This window comes from Lissotriton vulgaris, chromosome 10 (assembly GCF_964263255.1).
Source record: "Lissotriton vulgaris chromosome 10, aLisVul1.2, whole genome shotgun sequence".
NCBI classification, from domain to species: domain Eukaryota; kingdom Metazoa; phylum Chordata; class Amphibia; order Caudata; family Salamandridae; genus Lissotriton; species Lissotriton vulgaris.
The window spans coordinates 979,337,904-979,352,830 of record NC_141698.1 but is presented as its reverse complement, the minus strand read 5'-3'; the positions used below and the strand labels follow the sequence as shown (position 1 = coordinate 979,352,830).

At 45.6% G+C, this 14,927-nt stretch overlaps 1 protein-coding gene across 1 annotated transcript in view; it reads left to right on the top strand.

The window, feature by feature from the left end:
• The first annotated feature begins 2,678 nt into the window (after positions 1–2,678).
• The window catches only part of LOC147689096 (uncharacterized), a 96,294-nt gene continuing 84,045 nt past the window's right edge, over positions 2,679–14,927 (top strand). Inside the window, exon 1 of the mRNA XM_086940008.1 lies at positions 2,679–3,018. Within this exon, the coding sequence (XP_086796134.1) occupies positions 2,790–3,018 (229 nt within the window). The 5' untranslated portion in view covers positions 2,679–2,789. The remainder of the gene's footprint in view (positions 3,019–14,927) is intronic.

The following is a 14,927-nucleotide window of genomic DNA, read 5'->3' as shown; positions in this document are numbered from 1 at the left end:
GCATGGCTTGCAGCGATTTGGCCTGCTGCCGTTGCACCTTCACCATCGTGCCCTCCAGCCCACAGAACACGCTCTCACCATCCTGGCCCTCCCCACCATCACGTGCCCTCCTGCCAAGGACAGTAGTGCGCGCTGAGCCTGCAGACATAGTTGGTCTTGGCCTGTCAGGCACTGGCGCACTCTTCTGGGGGACATCTTCCTCATCCTCTGAATCAGAGGTCTGCAGAATCCTCTGCGGGGGCTCCGCCTGGCTACTTTCCCCTCCCGGCATGGGCGTGTTTGTGAGGTCTGGAGACCCAAACAACAGAGGGGACATTGGGATTGGTGTAGTGGGTGGGTCTGGTGATGAGGGGTCCTGGGTAGGGTCGTCTCCACCTTCTCCTGCGCTGTGACGATTTTTCCTTTTTTCTTTCTCCCCTCTTTTAGATGGTGCTGCCCTCTCCTCCCTCGGCGGTGCAGAACTGCGTAACGACTCTCCTGTGGAATGAAATTGACATAGTGTCAATGCTGTAGTTTGTCTGTGTGTGTTTCTTAATTAAATGGTCTGCACACCTTTGCACAGTCCACATTGCTTGTTTGGGGATGTGTGTGGCATGCCTTGCTGAGTCATGTGTGGTGTACTTTGCTTCTGTGTGTACATGACTACGTCTACCATGATGCATTGCAGCAAGAAATTCTGACCTCTCCTGCTGTGTCATGTGTGTACACAGTGGGGTGCAGGGTTGGGATAGGTGGGGGTGCATGTGGGTACATGCCTCTTACCTTGTTTTTTGGCTGATTTCGCTGTGCTATCCAGGTCTCCAATCCCATGGATGCATTCAGACTCCATGGTGGATGCAACTTGCTCCTCAATTGCTGTAAGTTTTGGGGCTTTGGCCCTGCCACCTCCAGTCAAACCAGCATCCTTTTTCTGTCCTGCTATCTTCTTCTTGGTCACTATACGCAGGTCATACTACCGCTTCTTAATGTCCCCAATGTCCCGGTGGGTGACTCCTATGGCATTCACATTGCCCTGAATTGCTAGCCAGATGTTCCTCTTCACAGTCTCTGCAACATGCAGAGACTGCCTCCCAAATATTTGGCTGTAGTGGCTGACAATCTCATCCACAGCCACCTGTAGTTCCTCTGGGCTGAACTTCTGCTTCCTTTTCCTCTCAGCAGCATCCTTCTGTCCTTCCTGTGCCTCCATTCTGTCAGTCTGCTCGCCTGTGGATGCTGTGCTCCTCTCTCCTCTGCAGATTTGTTTGTTCAGTTGGTTTCCACCTGCATGGGTGTGGCCACTCCCAGGTACTGGGGTGGGGTGCCTCTCTCTCATTGGTTGGATTCACAGGGCCTTGGCTGTGGGGTGTGTAGGCTCTCCCTGATTGGTTGACAGGCTCACATGGCATCTTTCAAACTCCCAAATCGGTATTTACTGATTCGGTAAATTCCGAGTCGGTGAAATCCGATTCGGAATTTTCCGATTCGGTGATTCCCATTCATTCCTATGGGCAATGTGGCCCATAGGTTTGCTTGGGTTTCACCGACTCGGATTTTACCGACTCGGTCAATTCCGATTCGGTAATTACCGATTTGGCTTACCGAGTCATACCGAGTCGGTAACTTTTACCGACTTTTTAGCTACATACCATTTACCGATTGGGGAATACCGATTCGGTATGAGTCAGTATTTTCCATTCGGTAAATGGAAATTACCTACATCTGGCCCTTAGTATGTGGATGGTAGAGGCTACTCTCTATGTTGCCAACATACTCCTCCAATGGCCCGACAGAGTACTTGCCATCGAAGGTTTCAGCATTTGTCCGGCCACCAATTTTGAGTGGGAAGACAAATGGCAAGTTTTCCCTGTCCTTCATCACCAGGCAAAACCTTGAGTTAAGGGGCAGTGAAACTGCAAAATGACCCCCATATGCCATGGTGTGGGGGTCATTGTTTTTCTTTTTAATTTTTAAAAGCAAAACCCCACTTACGGATTTTTCTTTTGAAAATAAAATAAAAAAGTGGATCCTTAGACAAACTTCTTCTCCTTGTTGATGGAGCATCCATCAGCCTGCTGTGACAGCAGTTCGTGTAAATGCAGGAGATGTTTGCTGGACCGGCAGGCACCTCTAAAGGGTGCTCCCTCGGGGCAATGGAGTACTTTACTCCCTCGCCCTGATGAAGTTAATTGCTAAATCAGGCCCTTCGTTACAAGGCTTTTAAAAGGCACTGGAGTGTACATAACTTACATCTCCATTTAAAAAACACTACAGGTGAATAACGCGTGGTGTGTATAAACAATTGCCTGGCTTGGAGCGCATTGTATTGAGAAATCTGCGTCTGTCCAAAGCTGTGCGAAACCATGCTTATGGCTTAATGGGCGCTATATAAATGGTGGATAACAGTAACAATGAAGACATCCACCCCAGCGATGTGATTCCCTCTCACATCATTACAATTACTTTGTTCACATGGCTGGCAATAGGACGCCACTATTACGATCTTTTGTTTTAGATGCTGTTTTTGCCTCAGTGGCTCGGTTAATACACTTCTGCGGTTGTATTTTCTAATCCGCAGGGCTGTTTTCTTTGTTCCGAGGAAGGGAAGGAAACAATGCATTTTTCCCTATGCAAACTACAGCGCACAATGGGCAATCCCTGCTGCTGCCGATTGGTGCTTGAGAGAGAAGGGAAGCCCGTGCTGGGAGGCAGGGGAGGACGCGGGGCAGAGCGAGAGACCGCAGCACTTCCCGTCCTCAAGCTAAGAGGCGACAGGACAGGCGGACGGAACAGCCGGACCGAAGGACAGCATGTCACCCATGGGACAGTCCGCGCGGTGGGCGAGCCTGGCGCTGCTGATCGGGGCGCTGTGCAGCGGGGTCTGCGCGGCCCGGTCCAAGGCGTCCCGAGGGGTCGCCGTCCCCTTCGTCTTTGACCCCGAGGCCGCGTGTAACCCCCCGTGCCAGCACGTGGGGCTGTGCATCCGGAACAACACCTGCTTCTGCTCCAAGGGCTACGAGGGCGAGCTCTGCCAGTATGGTAAATAGAGAATTAAATCTGCTCAGACCACCACCCGCTAATAGTCATAGCAGCGCAAACCTGTTGCCGCTACTGTAGCGCGTTCATATGCCGGATGGTAAGAACGATGCTTCCAGGCGCTGCGCAATGCTGCATTAACTGCCAGTAATGCTAACTCTGTAAATTCAGCACGTCCCATTCTATACAGAATTTTTGTGCAGATAAACAAGTACAATTTGTGTATTATTTCTTAGCATTTTGCTATTCTGCTTGTTTGGAGGCTATTTTCACCAAGTATTTCAGAAACAGATTATTTTTTTCCACCAAGTATTTCAGAAATGGAATTAGGATAGTTTAATGACACAACAACAAGGACGAATTTAGACAGGTTGTGCCGGGTTAATTTTAGGAACTGGAGGTGCCCTATTTAGAATATTTGCAACCCAGAGTAAAAGATACGAGTGCACGTTTACTCTCTAGCTATGGTAAATGGAATTGATGCGTAAATTATCCGTAAGTGAAATTAGTAAACTGTATAGAATTGAATTCAATTGACACGGGAGAGTGAGTATGAGGGAAAAGGACCTTTTAACTGTAAAGTGTGTGGGTGGCGAGGGGGCTTGGCTTGGTGGAAGGTGGGGGCGAGCGCTAAAAGGAGCTGGAATGCACGATATTCTTGCAGCTGTCGAAAAGGGATGCCCTGTTAAAGGAGTGATCCAAAAGTGTTGGATTTGTTGACCAGGGGCTGCTTCGAAATACAAAGACACTTTCACGGGCGAGTGCGCGTCGGAGACAAAGAACAAACTTGTTTGAAAGTGAGTCACTGAGCAGTGTTGGGTTGAGGGGGGAGGCGCATTAGCACCAAACTTTTTTTGTGTGCACATTTTAACATTTTTGCAATTCATGAGGCGGATAAAAGCATCATGTCTTTAAAAAAAAAATGAAAAAACTTTCATCCTCATCATGAAAGGGGTTAGTTGTTCTAAGAAACTCGATCGTTCCTTTCCACATGGCTCCATATCACTGGGGATAATAACTTTCCATTCCTATACTTTCCTACTACATTCCTTTGTAACCTTGCCTTTGCGGTTCAATTGAAGTTAAAAACGACAATTCCCAGAATGCATTGTCTGTTGAATAAATACACAGGACTGGAAATGTTCAGTTCAGAGTAACAGCGATCTTTTAACGCCTGCCACAACTTTACTTATCAATTGTTTTATTTACATTTTAAGAGTAAATTGAAACAGCTCTGAAAGTTTAACAGCATGAACATTTTATGATAGCCCCAAGCAATGTATGAAGAGCAATTCCATCTCTTCGATGGAGTCTAACAAAAGTATTTTTGTATTTTTTTTAGGCAACGGACCTTTGGGAGAATAGCTTGGGTTACAATCTACTGAAAATGGGCAATACTATTTATAACACTACTGATGTTGCTGCGCTATGTACAGAATACTATCACTGCTAGTATTACTACTACTAATAATGCTAATAATAATACATATTATTTTTTTAGCCCTCCAAAAACATACCTGTTAACGTTTTATGACCTGTGAAGGAGGAGGGAAGCGTCAGGGACCAACATCATATCAAACATCATGGCAAAGCTGCTATGGAACGTCCAGCTCCAGTGCTGGACGTTCCATTGCGCAGGTGCAGTTGGAACGTCCAACGGCCGACGCCAGCACTCCCGAGGTAGTAGTGCCGTCGGCCGTTGGACGGGCGCAGCACTTAAGGTGTTAAAGCAATTTTATTAATTTAGTTTTCTATTTAAAAACAGAGATCTATCCACAAAATTAAAAGATTTCATCTATCATCAACATCAAATTAATCTGACCGGTTTGTCTCAGCACACCCTCGAAATCATCAATATTTAGTGCCTTTCCATGAGTACGGCGGGTCCGCCCACAGTATTCTGAGTGTGGTGGTCGGACCGCCACGAGAGACGAGACCACTGGTTCCGTCGGGATTAAGGACGGGTTGGCGGTCTGCCAGCACTGCTGAGTTTATTACAAGTTGCCTTTTCACAGCCCTTTTCATGCGGTGAGCCCGCCATGAAAAGGGTGGCAGAGAGGCAACTAAGGGGGCTCCCTGACGGATCTAGTCCTGGAATTGCATGCGCAGCGGCACATGTATTATCCCCCTGTAATTGCACCACAATTCCTGCATGGTGTGCCATGCATGTCACACCTTGCAGGAATGTGCCGTTGGTGCTGTCATGGCTGTGGGCTGCATGTTAGGCCCTCCTATGTGCCTAACAGCCGACCACCGTGAGACCGCTGCAGCACGGCCCGCCCGACCTGGATTCGACTCTGAATCTGGCGGGAGGGCGCACTATGGCCTTGGTGGTCCTCCTGCGGACGAGGCAGCGGTGGTGCTGCTGGAGGACCACCACAGTCATAATAAAGAGGTTATTACATAATCTTTGTATAAACAATTTATATCCAGTCCACTCAATTGTAAATTAACTTTTTACCAAGAAGTGTTCTTATTATTACTTCCACATCTGATTATACTTTATGATAGTACCTGTATTGTTGCATATACCTTTTCCCTTTTATAAACTTTCCTTATTTTATTTATTCACATAGTGAAAGAATATGGCTCTTTGTTTTTCCAAAAAGTGGTGATGACTGTCCTTGCTATTAAACATATGCTGTACCACCTTTTTTTTAGCTTGGGTCTTAATCCCAGATGTGAAGTACATCCCAACAAAAATAACAATTGATTCTGAAAATATTTAAATATTTAAACATTTCAGAGGCATATCTTATCCCAGAAACCCTCTAAATTTGGACATAACCAAAACACATGCATCCAATCACCAGTACCTGAGTATCTTAGACAATCTTTACATATGTTGGGATTTCGCTTATGCAATGACTTTGGGGAATAGTATGAATTGAATTGAATTGAATGGGGATTTATATAGCGCTACTATACCCATGGGCGTCAAGGCGCTATGCCAACCACTAAGTGCATGTTTGCAAATATTTTGTTGTCCACCCCTCTTAAGGCTGTTATATTATGCTCTAGTGCCTCCCTTGAAATGGCTGGGCTGACAATGAGTGATGTTTTTTGAAGCCACCTTTAAAAGATGTGTTCTTGTAGGTTGATTAAGATATTCTTATAAGTTTGAATGTACTTAGCCCATTAAACTATTCCTAATGTGTGGCTCACTGGTTAGAGCAGGCAGACCCTGAAGCAGAGGTCAGACCCGGGACCAGGGTTCAATTCCCGATGCGGCAGGGTTTTGAGCTCAAATGTCCACGGACTCGATAATTCTCGCTTCGGTGCCTGACCTAATCATGGGTTCACACTCTGCAACTCTGGGCATTAAGCTTGCTTAATCTCCACAATGGCCCCCTGTGGCGGGATGCCTGGCTTTCACCTTGGGGATGCCCTGTAGGGGCTATCTCACAGGGAAAAGCCAGGACGGGTTCCCAAGGCAAGCGCTTAGAGACCCCTGGGTGATAAGCGCTATATAAATCCAATATACAATACAATACAATACTATATATGTTTCTTAAAGATATGTACTACTAGTTATTTGGGGCTTTCTATATTAGCAATGATAGATAACGCAGATATTTGGCAATGTATTTATCTATGTGCAAAGTGATACCACCACATGATACATGAAACCTTTTCACCTGACCGCTTCCCATGTATTTATTGTACCGGCTATTACCCAGTTCCCTACTTTCTCCATAACAACCCCCACCGCCACAGCGTTTAAGCTCCAGTGGTGTCATTTCCATGTGTATATATGTCAAGTGTGATTCAGCATGTATACTGGGTATCTTTAGGTACTGGAGTAATTGTTCATGCAATGCATGATACATGACCTGGAGGCTAAATTGCAGACCTGCCTATTAAAACCAAAATGTCACCATGTGATGAGAGGGTGGGGCCTTGGACGGGGCGGGGCTTCGAGAAGTAGCTAAGAAGTACTTTAGCCACTGCTTCGCTACCAAACCCCTTCTTCCCCAAAAAACTGCTTGTGGAGGCTGGTGCCGGTGTCCTGAGGTATTTTCTCAAACTTTAATGGATGTTGGCTGTTCAAAGCCTCTGGCAATGAGCTTGAAATCCACTGTTTACAGCAGTTTTGAGCTTGTTTCTCCTGCCACTATGTGATACAGGCACCTCACCAGGTGACCGTGTAATGGGAGCTGATATTGTGTTCCACACAGTTACACCCTGTGAGTTGGCAGGTCTGAAAGTTTACCAATTTAGGGTTCTGAATCTATCAACTTTTGGAGCATTATACACCAGGGTTCGTTTTGTTTGAAGAAGAAATTATTAAATATGTTTTCTCGCAGGGAGCTGTAATAGTAAGGTAGAATTTTTAGATAGGCTGACTGATAAGAATGATCAGGTCTGCCAGGGAGAGATTCCCTTCTTCTTTATGTAGTTGCAGTATCTTTAGACTAACTTGGGAAATATGGTTTTGCCGTAGGAAACTCAGTATTATTCTATCTATTTCTTTAAAAAACTATTGTGTATTACACACGGTATAGTACAGAATAAAAATACTGAATTCAGTAGCATATTAATTTTATTGATTGAGATTCTACCATTTATCGAATCTGGGAGGTTATTTCATCTTTCCAGTAGCCTTTGTATCTTTGGTTTGGCAGGCATAATGTTTATTTGAAATAGCTCTTCCAGAGTTTCAATGACATGAATTCCAAGATATTTTTTTTAATGATTTCTTATAGTGTATTGATACAACTTTTGGCACCATCTGGAGGAGTTTTTAAACAGTAGAATTTCAGTTTTGGCCTTATTCATTTTATACCAGCTCACTGCTGAGTATTCTGCCATTAATTGAAATGCTGCCTCAACTGAGCATTGTAGGGGGTTGGTATATAAAACCCTATAATTTCCATATATTTCAGTTTAGGGGCACCCAGGAATATGGATCTTATTGCTGGAGCCAATCTTATTGCTAATGCTAGGAGTTCAATATAGATTGGAAAACGTAGGAGGGCATAGGGCAACTGTGTCTTGTCCCTTAGGTGAGGTTAATTGATTGTGTTACCTTCCATTTACTCAGAAACAGAAAATGAACAATTTGGTCATTGTATCTACATCCTAGGGCAAACCTATAAACAAGCTTATTTGGATGAGGAAGCCTCACATGCAATCTTTGGAATGCTTCATCATTGGTAATCTCATGTCACCCTGGTAAAATGATACTATCAGGCGGACTCAACCCAGTTGTAAGGGAGTTCTTAATACACTGTAAAACTGTATAAACTGTAATCTAGGTGTTCCTAAAAAACCTTGGTGTAAACCTAATGAAAATACCTATATTAATAGGTACATCAGGTATGGGTCAAATGAATAGATGTGGGAACTTTTTTGCATACAATGCCCTAAAGATACCTTAATTAGCCAACATGTTTCTGCCCTCACTTGTGCCAGGAGCCAGGTCAGGCCGGGATTTAGTCCCAGATCTTTGTACTGGGGTGAGTGTTTGACATTGTTCAGTATTCTATCCATCATTTCTTCTTTTGGGATGGGTATGCCCAGAGGTGGGTCCCATGCTCACTAAGCCACCGGAGTCAAGCTACCCTGGCCGATTAGGGGTGATACTCCAAAAACTGGTCCTAGGATGCTTGTTTCCAGTCTGGGGAGGACTTCTCCTGGCAGTTTGGGCTGGACTGTTCCCATGTCGAGAAGGGTCAAAACTGATTTGCATATGGCTGGGCCCAAACTGGAATAGCATGGTGAGCAAAAAAACTATGGATTTAGGCCCAGATCTCTGTACTGGAGGTGAGTGTGTTACATTGTTCAGCATTCCATCCATAATTTGTTCTTTTTGCATTTGTCACCCTTAGTGGGAAGGGTATGTCCAGATGTAAGTCCCATGCTCACCAGGCTACCAGAGTCAACCTATACTGGCTGATGAGGGGTAATACCCAGAATCGGACTTAGAATGCTTGTTTCAGGTCCGGGGAGGACATGGCCTGGCAGTTTGGGCTGGACTGTTCCCATTGGGAGCAGGGTCAAGACTAATTTGAATATGGCTGGGCCCACACCGGAATGATATGGTGAGCACAAAAACAACGGATTTATGCCCAGATCTCTGAACTGGGGTGAGTGTTTGACATTGTTCAGCATTCCGTCCATCATTTGATCTTTGTGCAATTGTCGCCCTAAGTGGGAAGGGTATGTGTAGACGTGAGTCCCATGCTCACCATGCCACCAAAGTCACGCTATCCTGGCTGATATGGGGTGATACCCCGAACTGGTCTTAGGATGCTTGTTTCCAGTCCGGGGAGGACCTGGCCTGGCAGTTTGGGCTTGACTTTTCCCATGGGGAGCAGGGTCAAGACTGATTTACATATGGCTAGGTCCAAACTGGAATGGCGTGGTAAGCAAAAGAACAATGGATTTAGGCCTAGATCTCTCTACTGACGGTGAGTGTTGTTATGTTAAATGTTATGTTAAAAATATTTATTAAGCGCACATACACCAAGCAGTTTCATGGCGTTGTGAGCAGAGAGGAAGCGGCATAGACAGGACCGTTGGTTTACTCATATGCCTGAGAAAATAGCCAGGTCCTGAGCTGTTTCCTAAACTGCGCATAAAGAGTCATAGACCTCGGTTCCACAGGGAGTGAGTTCCAGAATTGCGGGGCCAGGACCGCAAATCTGAGGCCCCCATGCTTTTTACATTTGAATGAGAGAGTGGTTAACAAGTTCAGGTTGGAAGTGAGGTAGTGTGGCTCACTGGTTAGAGGCGGCAGACCCGAGAGCAGAGGATGGCCCGGGACCAGGGTTCGATTCCCGGCGCAGCAGGTTTCTGGACCAGGGTCAGCGGACTCGATAATTCTTTCGCCTCGGTGCCCACTCTGATCAGCGATCACACTTGGCAACTCTGGGCATTAGCTTGCCTCATCTTCACTAAAGGCCCCACCAGACCGCCGGGGATGCCTGGTCTCACCCTGGAGATACCCATTAAGGGACCATCTCTCAGGGAAGCCAGGAAGGGTTTCGCAGCGGTCGAAGCGCGGAGATACTCCCCCGGGAGTGATTCTAGCGCTATATAAACAAGCAAATTAAATTAATTAAATTAAATGAAGACAGTAATTCCAGAGAAGGGATATAACACTGGATCCTTGAGGAGATGAAAGCTGGGCCATTCCTGGCAAGGGCTTTAAAGATGGTGCATCCCAGTTTAAAAGCACAACGTTTAACCACCGGAAGCCAATGTAGTCTCTTCATCAAAGGTCTAACATGGTGGTGTCTGGGTTGGCGATATATTAGCCTAGCCGCTTGATTTTGCACCAGTTGCAAACAACGTATTACCAAGGCAAGGATAGCCAGGATCAAGGCCTCAGTTGTCAAGAACCTACTGATCTACCGGATTCTGCGCAGATGGAAAAAGCAAGCAGAGACCACTGAGCCAATCTGGGCTTTCATGGACAGATCATTGCTGATCACAATCCCCAAGCTCTTAACGGAGCTGGCAGGGCTTGTGGGGCTGCCCAGCAGCGGTAGCCAAAAATATGATTCCATGGATTAGCAGTTTCTCCTGTTAAAATCAACTCGGTTTTATCGGGGTGCAGTTGCAGTTGGTTGTCATTCAACCATTCACTAAGGAAGCACATTGTGGACTGGAAGTTGGACACTGAAGAGATGGAGGAATTGATATCAAACACCAGCTGCAGGTCGTCAGCGTAGTTAAAAGTTTCAACCATTCACTCGCGCAGAGACCAAACCAAAGGTAATAAATATAGGTTAAAAAGAAGGGGCGAGAGGAAAGAACCCTGGGGAACCCCGCAGGCCAACTTCATTTTTTTGGAGGAGAAAATGACAAGGCGAACTGCTTGAAATCGATTGCTGAAAAAAGAAAATATCCACTTCAACGCCAAACCTTGGATCCCGGCATTGCTGACACGGTCGATCAGGAGACCATGATCGAGTATGTCAAAAGCAGCTGACAGATCCAGGAGTACCAGAGTTTGGGTAAGACTGACTCCATTGAGTGTGCAGGTCTAAATCCTGCATGGTGAGAGTCAAGGAAGTGGGAGTTTTCAATAAATTAACTAAGGCAGCTGGCCATGTGGGCTTCTGAAATTTTGCCTAAGTAAGGCAATAGGGAAATGGGACGGTAATTGCTAAGAACCAGAGGGTCAGAACCGGGCTTCTTCAAAATTGACACCATTTTGGTGCTTTTAAAGGTGTCTGGGACAATGCCTAATTTAAGAGAGATGTTCAGGAATAAAAGGGGTGCGTCTGGGCAAGTCAGGAAAGCTTCCTGTAAAATATGAGGAGGACAGCAGTCAGTACGTGAACCCGATCCAACTTTTTTAAGTAGAGCACAGAATTCTTCCCTTGAGATTAAAGGAATTTGGTCAAGTAGGAGCGGGTTTTTGCACATAATAGGAGAGGTCGTGGAAGGGATGGGGATAGGGATGCTAGCCTTGATTGTGGCAATTTTCTCAATCAAATAAGAGTTGAGAGAGTCGAGAAGGATTGTGAGGGAATAGGTTTCACCATAACTGTATCCGGTTGAGCAAGCTCATTGACTATAGAGAAGATATCCTTAGAGTGGTTAGCGGAATTTTCAATTGTTGCGGAAAAGTAAGCTGTTTTGGTCAGGAGGATGACATTTTTGTATTCTTTGAGCTGAGTTATATAAATGACCTTTTTATCTGAAGAATAAATGCGTCTCCAACTACGTTCTGCTTGCCTTAAGGCTAGTTTCTTTGATGTTAGGTCATCCGAAAACCAACATTGGGTATAATGAAGTTGCTTCTTTTTGATTTTCTTAAAAGGGGAAATGCTATCACTGGCAGCTTCAAGCCAATTCTTGATGTTTATGGCCTGATTGCAGAGGGACTCCTGTTCAGTAAGCGCAATGGCCGTTAATAATGAGCAGAATTCGCCAATATTGGCATGATTCCAGTTTCTAGCTAAATGATTTCCTAACTGGGGAATTTTAGTTGGGGTACACAGGAAATAATGAGTATGATTAAAAATATGATCTGACCATGTGCATGGGGAGATTAATAACTTTGGGATTTCCAAATTGGTTGTCCAAACTTGGTCTAAATGTGCCCCTTTACTTGGGAAGCTGTGTTCACATGCTGAGTACAATTCATTCCCAAAAAGAGGTCTGTTAGTTCTATAGAACCAGCACTCTCCAGTGCAATGCTAGGCCAATAGTAAACATCTCCAATTATAAGAACTCTGCCACGATTAATTACTAAATGGGAGATCATTTCACAGAGCAATTGGGGGAAGGAGGGCATGTGATGAGGGGGTCTATAAAGTAAAGCAGAGATAAAAGAGGACTGGGGAGACTCAAATTTCAATATGAGGCTATCAACAAAGGGGATGCCTGTGATCCCCAGTGAAGTAAAGTGGTGTTTTCGATAAATGATAGCTGCAACCCTCCCCCAACTTTACCCGTGGATCTGTTGGCCTGAAGAATGTAGTAGCCATCAGGGACTGCTGCTAAGATATCAGGAATGGACTCAGCAGTGAGCCATGTTTCGGAAAGGAGGAGGATATCTGGTTTATCAGCGTCTAAAAGCTGGAAAAATCTAGAGCTGATGTTTCACCATTGAGCAGGTATTCAAGTAAATAATGTTAAGTCCCCCCCTTTCTGTCACTCAGGAAAGCTTGAGTCTGGCTGGCCCTTTACATCGATATGAGGCTCTTGGCAGCGATAGTAGATTTCTGGGAAGGTGTTCCTGTGTGACTGGATCCCCGCCTTATCAGCTTCAGCCCAGGTTTCAATATTGACAGGCCAATTGCCCTGCAGCCGCTTCAGGTCTAACGCTGAATAGGTGAGAAAATGGGCATAGTGTATGGCATTGTTCAGCATTTTATCCATCATTTGTTCTTTTTGCATTCGAAGCCAGGTCAGGGGCATTTATCAGAGCTGCAAAAAGGAGGAACGTTGTTCTATATTTACTCATTCAGGATAAGGAGAGGAATTTGCCTACCTGTTCCCTGTCACTGAGTTAACACTATATTTGGGCAACTACTAACTTCATGGTCTGGCTAGTAGGTGGTGACCCCTGTAATCAGAGATTTGTCTAGGTGTTCACCAGGCAAAGTACATATGCAGCCCAATAATTTAACCCAGTGGCAGCTGGCAGGAAATGGGGGTGAGGGGAATATATATTTAAAAAAAAGTACCTTTCCTTTAAAACTGCCGCTGTCACGCTGCTTCTCTTCTAGGTGACTTCCAAAGCAGAAAGCAGTCAGGCTCTCCATAGCCAATCACAACGCAGCAATGCAGCAATGTGATTAGTTTCCCATACCCAATCACAATGCTGCAATGCAGAGTTATGATTGGTCTGAGCTCTGTGGTTCAGCACTCAGATGGGGGTTGGGGGCCGTTGCATGTTCCTCACCGGGCTGTGCATTACACCCTGGTCGGAACATGCAAAGTGTGCATGACTGTTTGGCCTATGGACATCCACATCATTGCGAATACCCAGAATGACCAGATGGGGGTGTCCTAGGGATATCTACTTCAATTATTGCTTACATTTCGCTAATGATTTCCCCCAAGTATACACTTATCTTGGGACAGCCCCACAGGATGTGCCGGAATATCCCCTCTTCAGTGTCACACTGAAGAGAACAGGGGGTTCCACTCTCCTCATTTTGAATAGCTGACAGCTATTGTGGTATGTCCTCTGTAGGATGTTAAACTGAATCAATCTCAGCCAGGCCTTAATAGCAACAACAAAGCTGCATCCCAGTAGATATCCTCCCGGTCCCCAAGATTGGCCTTCCAACTATCTCTGAGGTTCCTGAGATTTTTTGGTTTGTTATTGAATATAGTGCAACTTGTGGGTTATAGTGCCCCTGAGCACCTGGGTCTCCTGCAGGCTGTGTTCTGGAAAGCCTGTCTACAGAATCCCCTCAGACGGTCTATAGTATCCCCTCCACCCTAAGGGCGTGTGTCAATTGTAGGTGTTTAAACCTCTGGGTTTGTGCAAACATATATTCCTGCAGTAGTGCCTCAAATGATTTAACCTCCCCATTTACTATAGCATCCAGTGCTTATATTTCAATCTGCTCCCAGTGGTGAAAGCCGGTGAGTTTTCAATATTGTGCCCTTCGGTAAGGGTGTGGCCTGACTGAGTCTCCCTTGCCAACCCATGGTGTTTGTTGTGTCATCCCATGCTTTCAAGGTAGCCTGGGTCGGCATGGGTAAATGGCTCCCATCTCTCTTTCCCTATATGTAGAGTATGTGAGTTGCCGTCATGATTGCGGCCCTCTCAATCCTGGTCGCCCCCTCTTTTGTGGCACATGTCCCCATGTAGTTGTGTGGCGATAAAGTATGCTTTTATGTCTGGGAGTGCCAGGCTACCCCTATAGACCAACCTGTATAATGTACATAAGGCTATTCTCAGAGTACCACCCTCCCAGAATAGCGTTCCTAGTGTTTTGTCTAGTCCTTCGAAGTACATATTAGGAATGGGCTGTTTGCGGCACATAGAGCAGTTTAGGTACATCAACCATTTTAAAGAAGGTGGCCCTGCCACGGAGCGATAGTGGGAGTTTGCACCACCACTCTGCATCCTCAGAGAAGTCGCCCAGGACCCTACCCAGGTTCTGCTCTAGAAACCATTTCCTGTCAATCGTTATCTCTATTCGGGAGATGCTTAAAGCAGACTCTTGCTACTCTGATGTCACCCTTCAACCCATTGAGGCCCTCCCAGTCTCCCGTTTTATAGACAACAGATTTCTCCCAATTGATACATTATCCCAGGAAGGTTTCAAAGCTACGGAACACCAACACCACCTCCAGGATTGACATCTCTGGGTTCGTACAGTATACAAGTTGCTCTGTCTGCATATAGCAATATCTTTTCTTGGTCATTTGTTATCTCTGAGAAGCTCTCTATGTAGCTCTGCTTCACAACCAGCATGCCAAAGGTTCCAGGC